The sequence below is a fragment of the Scyliorhinus torazame genome, chromosome 6 (genome assembly GCF_047496885.1).
Source record: "Scyliorhinus torazame isolate Kashiwa2021f chromosome 6, sScyTor2.1, whole genome shotgun sequence".
NCBI lineage: Eukaryota > Metazoa > Chordata > Chondrichthyes > Carcharhiniformes > Scyliorhinidae > Scyliorhinus > Scyliorhinus torazame.
This window is the reverse complement of record NC_092712.1, coordinates 147754776-147774635: the sequence shown is the minus strand read 5'-3', so window position 1 is coordinate 147774635 and position 19860 is coordinate 147754776. Positions and strand designations below refer to the sequence as shown.

Sequence of the window (19860 nt, the reverse complement as noted above, 5' to 3'; positions counted from 1 at the left end):
TGGTTGTATCCGGAAATATTTGTATTGAATATATTTGTCTCTGGGCATCGCCCAGTGTGGACATTCTAATCCAGAATGTTACAAATACGAACACTAAGATTATTTTTATTTTAGAAATTGCAATCTTTAAACGTAGGCTAAATGAAAGGACGTCAGGTCCAAGGGGCTGGCTGACAAGCCTGTCTTAAATATAAACCAATGGGAGGCCCATGTTATGATAGTGAGGCCATGATGTGAGGTGTTAAAATCTGAACAAATGGGAGCTTTGTTAAGAATCTCTTGAAGAGTCAGGCTGTCTGCGAAGGCATATCGAGAAAAGGTTTGAAGTTAAGTTTTAACCTCGGGGGTTTAAATTATTCATGTACACTTCCCCGCTCAGAGAATGTGAAGGCAACTGATAAACAACAGGAGGATTTAAAGTACCCATACTCCCATTGCAATGCCAGGTTGTGCAGGGTGCAGCAAGCGACCACGGCGTGCGACAACACCCTCTCTACAGATTGTACTGCAGGGCTCAACCAGACTGGTCCAGGCATGGTGATTTAACTGCAGCAACCCTGTGATCTGCTGCACCAAAGTTCCAAGCTGCAGCATGAGCCTCATTATATCTCAGCTGCACTCTGGGGCCTCCTCACAGGTGTCATCAACGACTCCTCAGTGGGCAGTCCTTGTCCCCAAGGATCCAACCCTGCAGCCAATGTAGTCCCTGAAACATGTCAGGGATCTGTGAGCGACTCAGTAGTAGTCATGCACACTCCCTGGGGATCGAACATACACCAGAGGGTGTTTTTGGTGTGGTTGCAGACCAGCTGAACATTCACGAGTGAAAGCCCTTGCGGTTCACATAATTCACTGCTTGATACCTCGGAGATCTGAGCACCACGTCAATGCAGTCGATGGCATCCTACACCTGTGAGGATTTGTGCAAAGCCCACTGCTCTTGCATCCTGGTTTGCCTGATCCCGGTCGAAATGGAGGAATTTGTGCACCCTCACAAGATTGCATCCATCAACTTCTGGATGTACTTGTGTGCAGAGGCTTGCAACTCCCACAGGTCACCCGTGGAGCCCTGGAAGGAGCCACTGGCCTAAAAATGTAGTACTGCTATAACTTTCAGCGACACTGGCAGTGGATGCCCTCCAAGTCCCCAAATCCTGCAGAAGGTGGTACAGGTGACTAAATAGCACCGTGGAGATGTATATTCTTCGGTTTTCAGACTGGTTCTGAGACATCTGCAGGAATGTTAGACACCGTCTGTAGACTTGGGTCTAGCAATGCTTTGGTTCATCCTCTGCATATGGAGGATGCCCTATCACCCCTTCATCTTCTTGGTTCTGCTCCAGCCTTTAGACGATCCAGGCACCTCCTTTGACATGTTTTTTTTCTAATCTGCCAATGAGTGAAAAGAATGACAGCGAGATCGCCAGGCTCCATGTTTCACATATGTTTTCCTCACTGCAGTATCAGAGCGAGACTTGGGAGGGGACAAGCGCGACCAGCTTTCACTCTGATGTAAAACGCAACTTTGGCCTGCTCACAATATTTACCGCTACTGTTGCCAAACCCACCCTTGTTAATATTCCACCTCCAGAAGCCCCCCCCCCCCCCCCCCCCCCAACCAGATTGGAGTGGAATTCCACACCCACCCATCGCACAGTCCCAGATTTCCCTTCCCTCTGTGAACAAAGAACAAAGAAATGTACAGCACAGGAACAGGCCCTTCGGCCCTCCAAGCCCGTGCCGACCATGCTGCCCGACTAAACTACAATCTTCTACACTTCCTGGGTCTGTATCTTTCTATTCCCATCCTATTCATATATTTGTCAAGATGCCCCTTAAATGTCCCTATCGTCCCTGCTTCCACTACCTCCTCAGGTAGCGAGTTCCAGGCACCCACTACCCTCTGCGTAAAAAACTTGCCTCGTACATCTACTCTAAACCTTGCCCCTCTCACCTTAAACCTATGCCCCCTAGTAATTGACCCCTCTACCCTGGGGAAAAGCCTCTGACTATCCACTCTGTCTATGCCCCTCATAATTTTGTATACCTCTATCAGGTCTCCCCTCAACCTCCTTCGTTCCAGTGAGAACAAACCGAGTTTATTCAACCGCTCCTCATAGCTAATGCCCTCCATACCAGGCAACATTCTGGTAAATCTCTTCTGCACCCTCTCTAAAGCCTCCACATCCTTCTGGTAGTGTGGCGACCAGAATTGAACACTATACTCCAAGTGTGGCCTAACTAAGGTTCTATACAGCTGCAACATGACTTGCCAATTCTTATACTCAATGCCCCGGCCAATGAAGGCAAGCATGCCGTATGCCTTCTTGACTACCTTCTCCACCTGTGTTGCCCCTTTCAGTGACCTGTGGACCTGTACTTCTAGATCTCTTTGACTTTCAATACTCTTGAGGCCCTTCTTTCCAAGAGATACATGGCTGAGCAGCAGAAGACATCCTCCGGAACGGTGCCAGACACGGCAGAGGATAATGGGGGCAGAAAATCCCGGGCTAAGCGAGTTACTCATTCGGTGCACACTTGATTGGCTGAATGGTTTCTTTCTGCACTGTAACATTGTGATTCTGCAACATTGTCTGAGAGATGGGTTGAGAGGGGAAATTTCTTCCATTTTAAACATCTGCTGTGTTTACAGTATCTGAAGCAGTCAGTTAAGGAGCAATCGGAGAGATGGCAGTAGGTGTCTGTCTGAAACTGGGGTTAGGAGCTGTGAAACCTTCAGGAATCATGATGTTTCTGTGGGACACAGTGCAGGAATTGCGAGTGGGGTACATGCTTGGAATGGACTGCCAGATCTGCCTAGTAAAGCAAGTGGATTAAATTGGCAGTTTAATCTTCGGTGTTTGTGTTCTGGAAGGCCAAGACTGGGAAATTTAGGAAAATCAGAGTTAATTCCTAGGACCGGTGACAAACATTGTTTTTCCAGAATTGAATGAATCCCGAAAAAACTAATGTAAAAAAGGATTCTTTGTTGAAATTATGGGAATGGCGGAATATTTTGTTCGGAATGTTAATTTGAAGTATAAGTGAATTCTCCTTTGAATGCTTCAATTCAATTATATAACCAGAAACTGTGGTCATTTAAGTTCCATAGAATCCAAAACTATAGAACCCCTACAGTGCAGAAGGACACCATTCAACCCATCGAGTCTGTACCTATCCTCTGAAAGAGCATCCCACCTAGGCCCACTCCCCTACCTTGTCCCCACAACCCCACCTAACCTGCACATCTTTGGACTGTGGGAGGAAACTGGAGCACTCGGAGAAAACTCACATTGACACAGGGAGAATGTGTAAACCTCACACAGTTACTCAAGGCAAGAATCAAACCTGGGTCCTTGGCGCATGAGACAGCAGTGCTAACCACTGTGCCATCATGCTTGCAGTGCTTGTTTTGTATTGGCATTTCTCACAGTAAAAGCTTTCATTTAAAATGTGGAATATTTTCAGTTCAGAACCAGGGCTAAGAATTCTGCAGAAAGTAACAAACCTCCTGTCTCCCCAAAGCCTTTCCACCGTTGATAATAGTCAGAAGTGTGATGGAAAGCTCTCCATTTGTCTGGCTGAGTGCAGCTCCAACAATACCAAAGGCTGACATTGTCCAGGACAAAGCAGCCAGCTTGATTGGCACCCCATCCACCACCTTCATTATTCACATCCTCACCACCAATGCACAGTGGCAGCAGTATGTATCGCCTACAAGATGTACTGCCGCAACTCACCAAGGCTCCTTCGACAGCACTTTCCAAACCCATGATCTCTACCACAGAGAAGTACAACAGTAGCAGATACCAGTAGCAAATCCTGGTACACCATTCCTAAGAGCATTGAGAGTGTACCTACACCACATGTACTGCAGCAGTTCAAGAAGAGAGCTCAAAGCCAATTAGGGATGGGCAATAAATGCTAGCCTAACCAGTGACTCCGACATCTCATGACATTTTTTTTAAGTGCTTGTAACATAGTGTTAAGTGCTAGTTTTGTTTTGACATTTGTCGCAGTAAAAGTTTTAATTTAAAACATGGAATCTTTTCAGTTAATAACCAGGAATTTAAATTTATTTTTAAAATGATTTCTGCCAAGATCAAACAAGAAATTCTAGCTGACATCTTCACCTTCAAGGATCACTAGAAAAGATTGATGTGCTTAAAGACACTTTGAGCACGATTCTCCTGAAATATTTCTAAGTGCTGCAGAAGCTCCCCGGCGCTCGGCCCAGCGAGGTCGGCAAGGCTATTTAATGCTAATTGGTCCACTTAACGAGGCCTCACGGGCTTCTTCTCGCCGCAAATGAAGGCTCACCAGCCGGTTCGCTGGCATCGCACCTGCCAGCCCCCCACTAACAAGGTCGAGCAGCACTTAGCTGTATTTGCTCAGCCAACCCCTGCCAGCTCGCAACAATGACACTGAGACGACCAGCCTCAAGATTCGGGGACAGTGACCTGGGGAGGCTGCGAGGCGCCATGGAGGCCAGGAGGGATTTCCTGTTCCCCAGATGGTCCAGGAGGGTCAGCCATATAGCAGCCAGTGCTGCCTGGACGAGATGGCGGCAGCTGTGAGCACCGTAATGTAAGCTGTGACTGGCCTTCAGTGCAGGAAGAAAGGTCAATGATGTACACCAGGCAGCATGACTGAGTAGACACCAATGCCATCCCCCCCTCCCCCACATTAGCTCGTGGCTAACAAATCCCTCTCCGTGTCTCCTCAGGAAAAGTTCTCCCATAATCAATGGGAGAGGGCCCAGACTGGCGGAGGGGTGCCAGACATCAGAATCCTCACCACCTTCGAGGAGTGTGCTCTGGAGGTGACCGGTGTGACTGAGGACACAGTGGTCATCCACGTGGAGGCTGGCAGATGCTGCAAAGGTGAGGAATCACCGGGCTCCACCCAGGGGACCTGCCAAACGTGACTTGTAATTGCCTTACTGACTGACGCATCACTGCCACTGACCACATGTCCATTTTCCTGCAGCCCCTCCAACCAACAGCACCGGCTCACCCCAGGTGGGTCTGGGGCATCCCGGCGATGGCGGAGAACCCTGCAACCCGAGCATCTTGTTGGGCTTGGTCCATGTCAAAGATGGTGTAAGTTTTCCACCCGGGCATACAGCACATCCATGACCTGTCGGATGCACCTGTGGGCTGCGAGATGCCACACAGGTCCCCGCTCGAACCCTGGAATAATCCCGAGCTGCACCTTCTCCTTGTTGAAGTGGAGCCTCCTGCGGCACGCGCTGTCCGTCATCTGTTCAAACCACCAGCGATGCCTGTACATCCTGGACCGTCGCAAGTCTCCCCGTCTGGGCCCCTCCCTGGCCTAGTGAGCGGCGGGGTTCTCAGGGTGTGTGGCAGGGTATGGCACATGGGCCGCCGTCTCAAACATCTGCTGTTGCTGCCGCCTTGGACATCTGGCCGGACGGCCTAGCAGCTGCACCACTAGGGCAATACCTGCGTCCAAATCCCTGCCATAGCGTTCAACATCTGTAAGGAATTGGGAGAGGGTGTTAGACTTGCAAATGGCGGGGGTTATGGGTGGTCAGTGGGGAAGTAGGCAGGGACAAGGGTTGCCCCAGAATGATCCAGGAGTTGGCATGGTGGTGCCGAGAGCAGTTGCCCCCCCCCCCCCCCCCCCCACAACCCGGCGCCCCCACCCCTCCCATGTGGCCCACCACTGCGGAGGGCCCCACATCTCCTGCTGAGCTTCCCCCCCATCCCCCACCAAGCACTAGGGCTGCAAGCCTCGCGCCCTGCAGGGTCTTTGCTTGTGAGTAAAGATGGCTACTCACCTCATCGGCTCTGCACGGAAGTCCTTTTGTCAGGTTCACGCAGGAGTACTAATTGGCGCCAGCATGATCACCTGCTGGGGAGGCTGCTGAATGACGGGAAGGCGTAGGATGTGGGGTGGCTCCTGTTAATTGTATGGAAATGGGGCTTAAGTGGTGATAATTGGTTTCTCGCCTTGCCATGCTACGGCGAGATCCGATTTCGCCTATGGGAACGGGCCGGTTGCATCGCAAACTGTTTGGTGCCTGGCACAGTTCTCCTTTTTTGCCTCGCCCGCTATTTACTGATCTCATTGCGCTCTTGCTCAAACGAAACTAGGCTGGCGAATTGCGGCCACTTTGTATAATTGTATAAAGGCTGTAACTTGCCACGGTCAGCCCACTATATCCTCCAGTGCAGTCAATTGCAGGACTTGAGTGAAAAGAAATTTACTGCTATGTGCAAGCAGGACTACAATGGTAAAATTATAACCTGCTTTCAGGTAGCCAAATTCCACATACCAGAACAGCAATTATCGCACAACCCAAGCCTGGCAGCTTTTCATCGAATCTAGAATCCCTACAGTGCAGGAGGCTATTTGGCTCATCTAGTCTGCACCCAACCTCCAAAAGTGCACCCAACCTAGGCCCAAAGCCACATTCAACCGTTGGACACGAAGTGGGAATTTTAGCATGGCCAATCTGCCTAACCTGTACATCTTTGGACTGTGGGAGAAAACTGTAGCACCCGGAGGAAACCCCCGCAGACACAGAGAGAATGTGAAAACTCTACACAGTCACCCAGTCACCCAAGGCTGGAATTGAACGCAGGCCCCTGGTGCCGTGAAGCAGCTGTGTTAACCACTGAGCCATCTTAAGTGAATCTACAGATTCACTTTAACTCGTGAATATGCAGCACAAAACAGCTCTTTCTAAGCAGAGACTCAAGGCATCTACTTAGACGATATGATCATAAAGACACACAGAGGTTGTCTTCTATGTCATCCACTTACAGCAGAATGAAAGTGAGCCAGCCAATAATTCAAAGTCGTTCAGATCACCCAATACAACAATTCAAACATCTTCAACTTAGTATTTATATTAATTTATGCAATCAATAAAATGAGAGATTAACCGGGCAAGGAACTTGATATTTGTATTTCCAAACCTATGTTCTCATGTGTTTGGTATTATTGCGTTATATCAGATTAAGACACAAGCTAGGACTTGTTTATTAATAGGGGTGAGAGTAAAAGGATCAATAGATTTCACTGTGCGTGACATATTCTCAGTACAGGAAGTCATGTGCTGTTGTAATGAATTTTTGTGTGGTGAAACATAAACTGCCCTTGCTCTCAGCATAGACTCAAATTTCCTTAATTGCACCAAATCCATTTACAATGAAGGGCAATAGTTGACTTGGAATGTTTTCACTGTCCACATCCTTCACGATGTAAACATCTTGGACATAAGAACATAGGAACAGGAATAGGCCATTCAACCCCTTGGCCCTGTCCCACCGTTCAACAAGATCATGGCTGATCTATGACCTAACTCCATATACCTGCCTTTGGCCCATAGCCTTCAATATCTTTACTTAACAAAAACCTATCTATTTCAGATTTTAAATTAAAAACTGACCTAGCTTCAACTGCTGCTTGTGGGCGAGAGTTCCAAACCTCTACCACCCTTTGAGTGAAGAAATTCTTCCTAACATCTCTCCTGAATGGTCTAACCCTAATTTTCAGACTATGCCTCCTGGTTTTAAAAACGGCAACCAGTGGAAATAGTTTATCTTTATCTACCCTGTCTTTGCCTGTTAATATCTTGAATGCTTCGATCAGATCACTGGTTAATAAACATAGAACATACAGTGCTGAATGAAGCCATTCGGCCCATCGAGTCTGCACCGACCCACTTAAGCCCTCACTTCCACCCTAGCCCCGTAACTCAATAACCCCTCCTAATCTTTCTGGGCACTAAGGGCAATTTTAGTTATGTCCAATCCACCCAACCTGCACATCTTTGGACTGTGGGAGGAAACGGAGCACCTGAAGGAAACCCACACAGACACGGGGAGAACGTGTAGACTCCGCACAGACAGTGACCCAGCAGGGAATCGAACCTGGGACCCTGACGCTGTGAAGCCACAGTGCTAACCACTGTGCTACCGTGCTGCCAATCTTCCAAATACTCGCGAAAAATGGTCTAATTTGAGTAATCTGTCCTCATAACTGAACCCCTGTAATGCAAGTATAATTTTAATAAACCTACATTGCACTCCCTCCAAGGCCGAAATATCTTTCCGAAGGTGTGGTGCCCAGAATTGTTCACTGTACAAGTGGGGTCTAACCATGGTTTTGTATAGCTGCAGCATAACTTCTGTTTCTTTATATTCCCATCCAGTGGATGTAAAGGCTAGCATTCCATTAGCCTTTTTGATCATTTTCTGCACTTGTTCCTGGCATTTTAAGGATCTATGCGCCTAAAACCGATCTCTTTGGACATCCACTGTAACTAACCTCTTTCCATTCCCAACAATACTGTGGGTGTGTAATGTTCATGTTGAATGGCCTAATTTATATTACAAGAATTGTGGGTCAACTATGTACAAAACAACAGATGAAAAACAGTATTAACATGCACAGGCAACCTCTCTCTTCCAGCTTCCTAGTCAGTCTGAAGTCACCTGACTCTAACATTCACTTATATACGAATGAGACTCTTAACAATACCATATCACTACAGGATTCACCTACACCACATGTACTGCAAAGGTTCAAGAAGCAACTCAGCATCACCTACCTGAATTACACAACAGAATTCTAACAATGGGGTCTGGTAGTATCTGTGAACAGAGCAGCAGAGGTAATATTTTGAGTCCGTATGACTATTCTTCAGAGCTCGGAAAAGTCATATGGACTTGAAATGGTAACTTGGTTTATCCTTTCACAAATACTGCCAGACCTGCTGACCTTTTCCAGAATTTTCTGTTTTTATTTCAAATTCCCTGCATCTGCAATATTTTGCTTTTTGTTTCCACAATGAGGTTGTATAATAAAATTCATTGGCAGACTGTTTTTCATGGGGTTTGTTGGCCATCCTAATTGCCTTTGCTCAGCCATTTCAAAGGACAGTTAAGAGTAGACTACATTGCTTTGGGTCTGGAGTCATAGGTATGCCAGCATGGACAAGGATGACAAATTTGCCTTCCCTGAAGGGCAATCGTGAACCAAATAGGGTTGTTTTTATTTTTCCAATTAAGTGGCAATTTTCGCATGGCCAATCCACCTACCCTGCATATCTTTGGGTTGTGGGGGGTTGGACCCATGCAAACTCCATATGGACAGTGACCTGGGCTGGGATCGAACCAGGGCCCTCGGCGCTGTGAGGCAGCAGTGCTAACCACTGCGGCACCGTGCCGCCCATCAAATAGGTTTTTAACCACCTCCTGGAAGGGCAAAGCTAATCGTTTTGTTAGACACTGATGTTTCACTCTAGGTCTTAGGATCAATTCCATTAGCGAAATCGAGATCCTTGAAGTTTTTTGCCCACAGCTCAAAACTTAGCACAAAATAGGTAACTGCACTGAGAGACGCTGTGATAAATGGAAAATGTCACAAAAGGTTAATATTGAATAATCTCGAGAGGTTGGAGCTGACCTGCATTGGTGGCAGAGTAGGGGACTTTACTTTTTGTCTAACTACAATGCAGCATCTGAACCTAGAGTAGTCGATTCTGAGAACAGAGACTTGAAAGTGTTCGACTCCTGAACTACCATCAACTTAATATGCACAGAAGTTCACATCATTCCTGGTTGAGGATTCATTTGTTTCTGCACAGACAACTAGAATCTGAAGCAAAAATCTTCCATAATAATGAGGATGTTTACCTTTCTGATGGAAAAACTGAAAAATTATTGAAAATCTTAGTGGTAATGGCTTAGTACTTAGGTTGATGATGCAATGGCTGTAACATACTCCCAGGAGTTCCGATACAGCAAACAGTCCTTGCGTGTTTGTTTAAAGATTTACGCTAAAATCCACAGGACAATTAAAACTAAAAATTTAAACTTTAAAATATAATTGACTGGGCACACAACTGGAGGTTGGGTGACTTTAATTCTCAGATTGAAACAAATTCAGTTGAGAAACAATATCTTTACTTTCAAATAGACTCCCAACTTTTTGAATTGTTCACGCAATTATTCTATAAACAGTGTAAACACTAATCAATGTTTAAAGAAGGAACTTTGTCCCACTTGGCAGCCAAATACTTACCAGCTGGTAGACCAGCCTCTACCTGGACTGGTGCTGGAAGAGCAGCATTTTTCTGCAAAGGAGCTACTCCCACAGATGAGTCAGCTACTGCACCTTTCGTATCCTCGTCATCCATGTCATTACCGTCTTCCTCATAACCACCAACTACTAAGCTGAGTCCAGAACACTGTGCAGGTATTAGCTGTTGGGACACTTTGTTCTCTGGAGCAATAAAATCAGCCGGCAATCTGTAAGAAATAGAATCACTGAATGATTACACAACACAGAAGGAAGCCATTCAGACTGTTGACCCTCAAGCTGGCTCTTTGCAACTCTCTCCACTCCCTGGCCCTTTCCCTGCAGTTTTCCCCTTCAGGTACTTAGCTAATTCCCTTTCAAAATCCCCAATGAATTTAACTTCACCAGTTTTTTCCTGCAATTTTGTGTGTGAAACCACATACAAGGAGAAAAAAAATTGCTCATATTACCTTTTGTTTTTTGCCAATCACTTTAGAGATAGAACAAAATCAATGAATCACCTGCCATTTTCTTTGAATATTTTTATTACAATATTTAAAATATTACAGGTACTTTGTGAAACAACTTCTGCAAAAAAAATTTTTTTTAAATAAATTTAGTGTACCCAATTAATTTTTTCCAATTAAGGGTCAATTTAGCGAGGCCAATCTACCTACCCTGCATATCTTTTGGGTTGTGGGGGCAAAACCCACGCAAACACGGGGGGAATGTGCAAACTCCACATGGAGAGTGACCCAGAGCTGGGATCGAACCTGGGATCTCAGCGCCGTGAGGGAGCAGTGTTAACCACTGCGCCGCCCTTCTACAAACAACCTTACGTAGTTCATAATGTGGCCTTCATTACCTCGCCCACAATTTACTGCATAAATTGTTTATATTCCTTACAAGTAACAGCTGGATTGAAATTTTAATTTTAATATATGACAAATACAAATTTAGCAATAATATTCTCCTGTTAAACTGGCAACAATTATGATTATTTTTGAAAGCCAGTGGTGGAGTGGAGCAGGAAATGGCCTAATTAGTAGTTATACAGCTTATAATGTTTACATATATGGCAATTAGGAAAAATTTACAGAATTAGGAGAGAGAAAATAAACCACAAGTATTGAAAATTTAGCGAATGCTATCATGTAACCAAAAAATTGATCTTATTACAAACCCGGACCAGACCCCAACAGTTGCTAGGAAATTGGACAGAAACCCCCCATATTTTATTTTATTTTACAGTGAGAAGTCTTACAACACCAGGTTAAAGTCCAACAGGTTTGTTTCGAATCACTAGCTTTCGAAGCACATCTCCTTCCTCAGGTAATTCATCTGAGGAAGGAGCTGCGCTCTGAAAGCTAGTGATTCGAAACAAACCTGTTGCACTTTAACTGGGTGTTTTAAGACTTCTTACTGTGCCCACCCCAGTCCAACGCTAGCATCTCCACACATATTTTACCTTTGTAGGACCGTGAGGAAAGGATACTTCGCTCCAGGAGTGATTTTACACAAAATATGGATATGGTATAGTAAAACAAATGTCATTACTAACAGTATTAAAATATCGTTATCACATTAAATAGTTTACACTTACCCCTTAACCAATACTAATCAATAGTGACACAATAACCCTTAACTACTATCTTTATTTCCACTCAAACATCAAAACCATCTCAATCTGCAATCCACTTTTAAATACAGTTCACACTCAGAAATACTTGCTAGAAAGAGGTATCTTGGATACTCCACTTTGAGACTGCTTGAAAAATGACACCTGACCCTGTCAGAATAATGTAGAACCTTTGGCTGGATTCTTCAGAAAACCTTCCCAGCTCGTCTTACAGCCAAAAACTAACAATGAAACCCTCAACACCTAACTGCTTCAATCCCTGGATCCTCCCATTAACTACATCATCTCACTAAGCTGATCACAGTCTCTAATGATCTACTCTCCAGGGAACCCTCTTAATATAAATGTTCATTAGTCTAAACTTCAACGATGCTTTAATTGAATCTGACACAAAAAAGCCTAGCTGTCTTTCAAACCAGGATTTAAAAAAAAAATATGACTGCAGCAGTCACATGAAATATATCTGAAATTCCTCACATTCATCACTAACTGAATTTTTTGAATCCTGCTTCTGCTCCTACTTCTATTCTTTAGAGATTTATTCCAATGTGTTACTGGCTGTTTCGGCAAAACAATTTAGGAGTTAGAAACTTGAGAAAATGTTCATGCCTAAGAACCCTTGTGTGTACAAGCAGTTTATAGTTCCCTATGGCAATGGATGCGAGCCACATAGACTGCCACAGTCCTAGGTTCAAACGCTGGTCCATGTTGAGTTGGCTGATTTCAAATTGATCAGGCTGATGCTCCTTTATTTTTTTTAGAAAATATTTTAAGGCATTTATAATTTTAACGATTTTAACCATCAGGTATCAACAAGAACAAAATAATATAACCAACACCCCCCCCCCCCAGGAACAAACCCCAGCCAACATGGCTTCCACAAACAGGAGTACCTTCCCCAGCCCCCCTATCCACTGGTTTTCCTGGCGTTACTCGACCCCTTTTGCCCCCCCCCCTTCCCATACACACATGACTGCCACCTCCGGGCAAACCCCTGCAGCAATCCCCTCAAGGCGAATTTGAATTTTGCGAGTCTGAGAAACCCTGCCATGTCACTAACCCATACCCCCGACTTCGGGGGTACAAAGTCCCTCCATCCTAGTAGGATCCGTTTCCAGGCCACCAGGGAGGCAAAGGCCAGGATATCGGCACCTCTCACCCTCTGGACTCCCAAATCCTCTGACACGCCAAAGATCGCCACCTCTGGACTCAGAACCACCCTCATTTCTAATACATCTGACATGGCGTCAGCAAACCCGTCAGAAATCCCTCAGCCTCCGACATGTCCAAAACATATGGACATGGTTCGCAGGACCTTCCACACAGCGCCCACACCTATTCTCCACCTCTTCAAAGAACCTGCTCATCCAGGCCACTGTCATGTGCGCCCTGTGGACAACCTTAAATTGTATCAGGCTGAGCCTGGCACACGACGAGGATGCATTGACTCGCCTCAGGCCCTCCTCCCATAATTCGGCCTCCAACTCCCCACCCAGCTCTTCTTCTCACTTTGTCTTCACCTCCCCTATCGGGCTCCCACTACATCAGCTCGTTATAGATCTCTGAAACCTTCTCCTATCCTACTCTTACTCTTGACACCACCTTATCCTGTAGCCCCTGGGATGGCAGGTGCGGGCAGGTCGAAACCTGCCTCTGCACAAAGTCCCTCACTTGCAGATACTGGAACCTATTCCCACCTGGCATCTCAAACTCCTCCAAGCTTAGGAAGCTCTCATTGATGAAGAGACCTCCAAATCTCCCGATCCCTACGTGCTGCCACCTCTGGAACCCCCATCCTGCTCCCCCGGAGCAAACTGATGGTTACCACACATCGGTGCCCACACTGACGCCCCTTTCAGCCCCATGTGCTGCCGCCACTGTTCCCACACTCTCAAGGCTGCCACTACTACCGGGCTTGTGGAGTACCTGGCCAGCGAGAACTGCAGAGGTGCTGTTAACAGTGCCCCCAAACTAGTGTCTTTACATGAGGCTGCCTCCACCCACACCCAAACTGCCTCCTCCCGTTATCCACTTTCTGACCATCGCTATATTCGCCGCCCAATAATAATTTATAAAATTGGAAGGGTCAGCACTCCCCCCATACCCCCCGCTCCAGCAACACCTTCCTCACCCGCTGCAATTTACCCGCCCAGACAAATCCCAAGATCACCGCATTTACTTTTTTAAAGAACACCTTGGAGATAAAAATTGGGAGACTCTGAAAGGCAAACAGGAACCTTGGGAGAACAGTCATCTTCACTGTCTGCACCTGCCCCGCCAATGACAGCGGAACCGCATCCCACCTCTGAAAGCCCCCCCCTCATCTGTTCTACCAACAGACCCAGATTCAGCTTATGCAGCTGCTCCCACCACCACGCCACCTGGATACCGAAGTACAGAAAGCTCTCCCCTACCACCTTGAACGGCATCTCCCTCAATCTTTTCTCCTGTCCCCTCGCCTGAATCGTAAAGACCTCACTCTTGCCCATATTTAATTTATGCCTCATTAAAAGCCCTTACCAGCAGCAGTCCCAATACCCCCGAGAACGTCTTGTACAATTCCAACGGGTAGCCATCCGGACCTGCGGCCTTGCCCGATTGCATTGCCTCCAGCCCCACCACCACTTCTACCAGCCCAATTGGGGCTCCCAGGCTCTCCACCAACTCATCCACCTTCGGGAACTCCAACCCTTCTAGAAACCGACTCATCCACTCCACCCCGGCTGGGGGTTCCAACTCATACAACTTGCTATAAAAGTCCCTAAACACCCCATTCACCCCCGCCAGGTCCAAGATCGTATCCCCTCCTGTGCCCTTTATTTTCCTGATCTCCCTCACCGCCTCCTGCTTCCTCAACTGGTGCGCTAGCATCCTACTTGCCTTCTCTACATATTCATACACTGCCCCTTTCACCCTTCTCAACTAGCCCACTGCCTTTCCCGTATAAAGTAGCCCAAACTACATCTGCAGCTTTTGCCGCTCCGTTAGCAGCCCCGCCTCAGAGGCATCCGCATATCTCCTATCCACCTGCAGTATTTCCTCCATTAGCCTTTGTATCTCCGCCTGCTCCGCCTTCTCTCTATGTGCCCGAATCAAAATAAACTCCCCCTTGACCACCATCTCTAGTGCCTCCCATACTGTACCTGCCGAGACCTCCCCCCTATTATTAATCACCACATGTCAAAGGCTAGCGTTCCTAGCCTCATAAATTTGACGTCGTCCCTTTTCGGGGCATAAATGTTCACTACTACCACCAGCATCCCCTCCAATTTCCCATTCACGATAACATACCTCCCACCAGAATCCACCACTATGTTTCCCACTTCTTGATCAAAATCGGCACCCCCTTCGTTTTAGAATCCAATCCAGAGTGAAATACTTGCCCTACCCATCCCTTCCTCAGCCTAGTCTGTTCCCCAACCTTCCAGGGGAGTCTCCTGTAGCATGGCCACATCTGCCTTCAAGCTTTTTGACCGGCCTATTCAACCCTTGCACGTTCCACGTGATCAGCCTGGTCGGGGAGGCACCAAACCCCCCCCCCCTCCCGCCGATCAACCATAGCCCCTCTTGGGCCAGCCTCCAGCCCGCGTCCCACATCTCCTCAGGCCCATCCTCGGGCGCCCACCGTCATTGATCCTCCTCCTATTGCCTTTTAGAAACCCTTCCCCTGTCAGGAGTGCGACCCCCCTCATCAAGTCTCCAAAACAACAACCCCTACCCCCATCCCCCCACTAACCTTCTGCTCATCCCCCACTGCGCTTCCGTGAACTAGCCCGCTCAGGTATCCTGGCAGCCCCCACCCATGGTGCCTTGCATCCTACCCCCCATGGTGCCTTGCATCCTACCCCCCACTGATTCCCCTGCCCCACATCCAACCAAGCTGCTAGTGCAAACAAAAACAACCCCCACCCCAAGCCCAATCGAAGGGCACAACGCCCCCATATTCCAACAAAGAACAGAAACAAACCAGAAGCAAAACAATGGTGATTGATTGATATTTATTGTCCCATGTACCGAAGTACAGTGAAAAGTATTTTTCTGCGGCTAAAGGAACGTACACAGTGCGTACATAGTAGACAAAAGAATAATCGACAGAGCACATTGACAAATGGTATATCAACAAATAGTGATTGGTTACAGTGCGGAACAAGGGCCAAACAAGAGCAGCATAGGGTGTCATGAATAGTGTTCTTACAGAGAACAGATCAGTCCAAGGGAGAGTTGGTGAGGAGTCTAGTAGCTGTGGGGAAGAAGCTGTTCCTATGTCTGGATGTGCGGGGCTCAGGATCTTCTGCCTGATGGAATGGTCTGGAAGAGGACAAAGCCTGGGTGTGAGGGGTCTCTGATAATGCTGTCTGCCTTCCTGAGGCAGTGGGAGGTCTAGACAGAATCACTAGGAGGATGGCAAGCTTGTGTGATGTGTCAGGCTGAGTTCACCACACTGCAGTTTCTTGCAATCTTGGGCTGAGCAGTTGCCATACCAGGCTGTAATGCAGCTGGATAGGATGCTCTCTCTGGCACATCTGTAGAAGTTTGTGAGAGTCGATGCAGACATGCCGAATTTCTTTAGCTTCTGTAGGAAGTAGAGATGTTGTTCGGCTTTCATCAACGTCAGTCGACCAAAACTGGCTGTTGGTGATCCCCAGGAACTTAAAGCTATCGACCATCTCCACTTCAGGAGCCATTGATGGAGACGGGGGGGGGGGGGGGGGGGGGGGGGGGGGGGGGGGGGGGGGGGTCGTAGTCGATGATCAGTTCCTTGGTCTTTCCAACATTTAGAGAGAGGTTGTTTTTGGTACACCATGAAACCAAATGAACTTTCTCCCTTTTGTAGTCGGATTTGTCGTTCTTTCAGATACGACCCACCAGTTGTATAATCTGCAATCTTATAGATTGAATTGGAGTTGAATCTTGCCACACAGTCGTGTGTGTGTGTATAGGGAGTACAGTAGAGGACTGAGCACACATTCTTGCGGGGCCCCGGTGTTGAGGATTATTGTGGAGGATGTGCTGTTGCCTATCCTGACAGATTGCGGTCTGTTGGTGAGGAAGTCAAGGATCCAGCTGCACAGGGAGGGGTCAAGTCCATGATTGCAGAGTTTGGTTATTAGTCTTGTCGGGATAATGGTGTTGAAGGCGGAGCTGTAGTCTATGAACAGCAGTCTGACGTGGGTGTCCTTGTTGTCAAGATGTTCGAGTGTTGCTTGTCGGGCCAGAGAGATAGCATCTGCTGTGGATCGGTTGCCGCGATAGGCGAACTGCAATGGATCAAGATCATCTGGGAGGCTGGCATTATCCATCTCATGACTAGACGCTCGAAACATTTCATGATAACAGACTTCAGGGCCACTATTAGTTGAGGCACGCTAGCTTGTTCTTCTTTGGTACTGGTATTATGGTGGTCTTCTTGAAGCAGGTGAGGACCTCGGAGCGTAGAAGTGAGGTGTTGAAGATATCGGCGAATACACTCACCAGCTGGTCAGTGAAGGCTCGGAGTGCTCGTCCAGGGACTCCGTCGGGGCCCGTTGCTTCGCGGGTTTACTTTCAAGAAGGCAGTTCTTACCTCGGAGGCTGTAATAGTGGGTATGGGTGTGTCCAGGGCTGTTGGGGCGGGGGCACTGATGTATTGGCTGACTGTTCAAAATGGGCATAGAACTTCTTCAGTTCATTGGGGAGGAATGCTCCAGCCCCAGAGATTCTGCCTGGCCTTGCTTTGTAGCCTGTGATCTCGCGTAAGCCCTGCCATAGACGCTGTGGGTTTGTGTCGTTGGCCTGGGACTCTAGTTTGATCCAGTATTGTCTTTTGGTGCCTCTGATGGCTTTCTGTACGTCGTACCTGGATTTCTTATATAGGTCAGGGTCGTCAGACTTGAACGCCTCCTGACTTCAGCAGGGAGTGGACTCTTTGGTTGAGCCAGGGTTTCCGATTGGGGAACACCCATATGGTCTTCTTTGGTACACAGCCCTCGACACACTTACTGATGAAGTGTGCGACTGTGGTTGCATACTCGTCCAGGTTAGCTGCGTGGCCTTGAATATGGACCAGTCCACAGACCCCAAGCAATCGGGGAGAGTGTCATCTGGTGCCTCGGACCAGCACTGCACGGTTTACTTGACTGGTTCAGCACGCTCGAGTTGCTGTCTGTAAGCCAGAAGTAGGAGTACCAACCTGTGGTTGAATTTGCGAAAGTGTGGTCGGGGATGGAGCGGTAGGCACCTTTGATGCTCGTGTAGCTGTGGTCCAGGGTGTTTGCACCTCTGGTGGGAGGAGGTATGTTGATGGAGTTTGGGTAGGACCTTCCTGAGGTTGGCCTGGTTGAAGTCTCCAGCCACGATTGTCAGGGCTTCAGGGCGATTGTTTATTGGTTGTTGATGGTGGAGTGCAGTTCATCAAGTGCTTTCTTCACTTCCGCCTGGGAAGGGATGTAGACTGCCATGATGAGTACACAGGTGAATTCACGTGGGAGGTAGAAAGGGCGACACTTCACAGTCAGGTATTCTAGGTCTGAGGAGCAATGGCACGCTAGGCACACCACATCCGAGCACCAGGAGGTCCCCAAACACAGATTGAACAGTGGCCCCAAACACAGATTAAACAGCGCCAAAGCATCTCCACCAAAGTTCAATGTCCTCCTTCTCCTGCCTGTCCATTGTCTCTTATAAACTCCATCGCCTCCGCTGTCATCCCAAAGTATAGATCCCAGCCTTCATAGGTCACCCACAAGTGTGCCGGGCACAGCATCCCAAACTTCACCCCCTTCTTGAAGAGAGCCGCCTTGGCCTTATTGAAGCTCGCTCTCCTCCTGGCCAGCTCTGCACCCAGGTCCTGGTACACGCGGATTTCACTGCTCTCCCAGGTGCAGCGCCTAGTCTTCCTGACTCACCTCACGATCTGCTGCTTGTCCAGGAAGCGGTGCAAACGCACCACCATCGTCCTTGGCGGCTCGTTCCCCTGGGGCTTCCTCATTAGTGTCCTCGGCGCTCGATCTACTTCCAGAGTCATGCAAATGCACCATCTCCCTGCAGCTTCTCTAGCATCCTCCCCACATACGCAGCGGCGTCTTCTCCCTCGCTTCCCTCCAGCTGGCCCACGATGCTCAAGTGCTGCCTGTGTGACTGGTTCTGGTTCTCCAGGTCCTAAATTTCTCCTGCAGCCACCTCTGCTGATGCCTCATCAGCCCCATCTCCGCTGCCATCGAGGCGAGCTGCTTCTCGTGTTCCCCCGCCACCTCCTCCATCTTCTGGATTGCCTGACCCTGGGCCTCCAGCCTCGTCTCCACGCAGTCGATCACCGCCTTAATCGAGTCCTCCGCCCTGGCCAGGTCTTCCAGATTCTCCTTACGTTGCTGGGTGAACTTCCTGTTCAGGAAGCCCGCCAGTTGCTCTGTTGACTACTGAGTCGTCGGGTCTGCTCCCTGCCCCTCCGCCACCTCCACGTGTGTCGCAGGCACCGCACCAGCTTTTACAATCTGTTCCCCTCATTTGCGACCGCTTCTGGTCCTCAGCTCCATGCACCAGTGGGTCACTCTCTTCTACCAGCACTCCTGCACCTTTATTTCCTCCTCACATGCACCCATTAACCAGGGAAAAGGTCTGAAAAAAACACCACGATCTGGAGCCACCAAATGTGCGACCACTCGCACCATGGCCGCCACCGTCCTTCAGGCTGATACTCATGACTGCTAGCCAAAAATCCACCCACTCATTTTTTCTTAGCCCCAGAAATCACTACTATCTCCTTCACACCTTGACAAGCTGATCATAATTCCCAACTTCAAATTTCCTGTGTATTATTGCTCATTTTGTCCTAATCCCAAGTTGGCCACTGTCTCCCTATGAATTTCTTCCATGAAAGGAGAACAGGATTTAAGTTACATGCAAGCACACACCAAATCATCGGAAGGTCAAAGCCCTAAGAAAGGTCCAAAGTTCATACGGGGAGTAAAAACAGAATGACAAACATAGTAAGTGAGGTTAAGAGTATGAGACATACAGACTAGGTAACATATAATAGAGGAGATGACAAAAGAGATACTTGCACAAAAAGTGCATGTCAACACAAAACACAAAGGTCCCAATGAAAGAAATCATAGAGAAAGGAGACAAGTTCCATTTTCCAGATGGTTGTATCCCAGACATGCACTGGGAAACCCCTCAGAAAATCC

General features: G+C 47.9%; 1 protein-coding gene across 2 annotated transcripts in view; it reads right to left on the bottom strand.

Moving 5' to 3' along the window:
- The window catches only part of znf830 (zinc finger protein 830), a 110261-nt gene that overhangs the window by 53419 nt on the left and 36982 nt on the right, over positions 1–19860 (bottom strand). For both annotated transcript variants that reach the window (XM_072508873.1, XM_072508874.1), the window contains exon 5: positions 10060–10286. In XM_072508873.1, coding sequence (XP_072364974.1) covers positions 10060–10286 — 227 coding nt within the window. The remainder of the gene's footprint in view (positions 1–10059; positions 10287–19860) is intronic.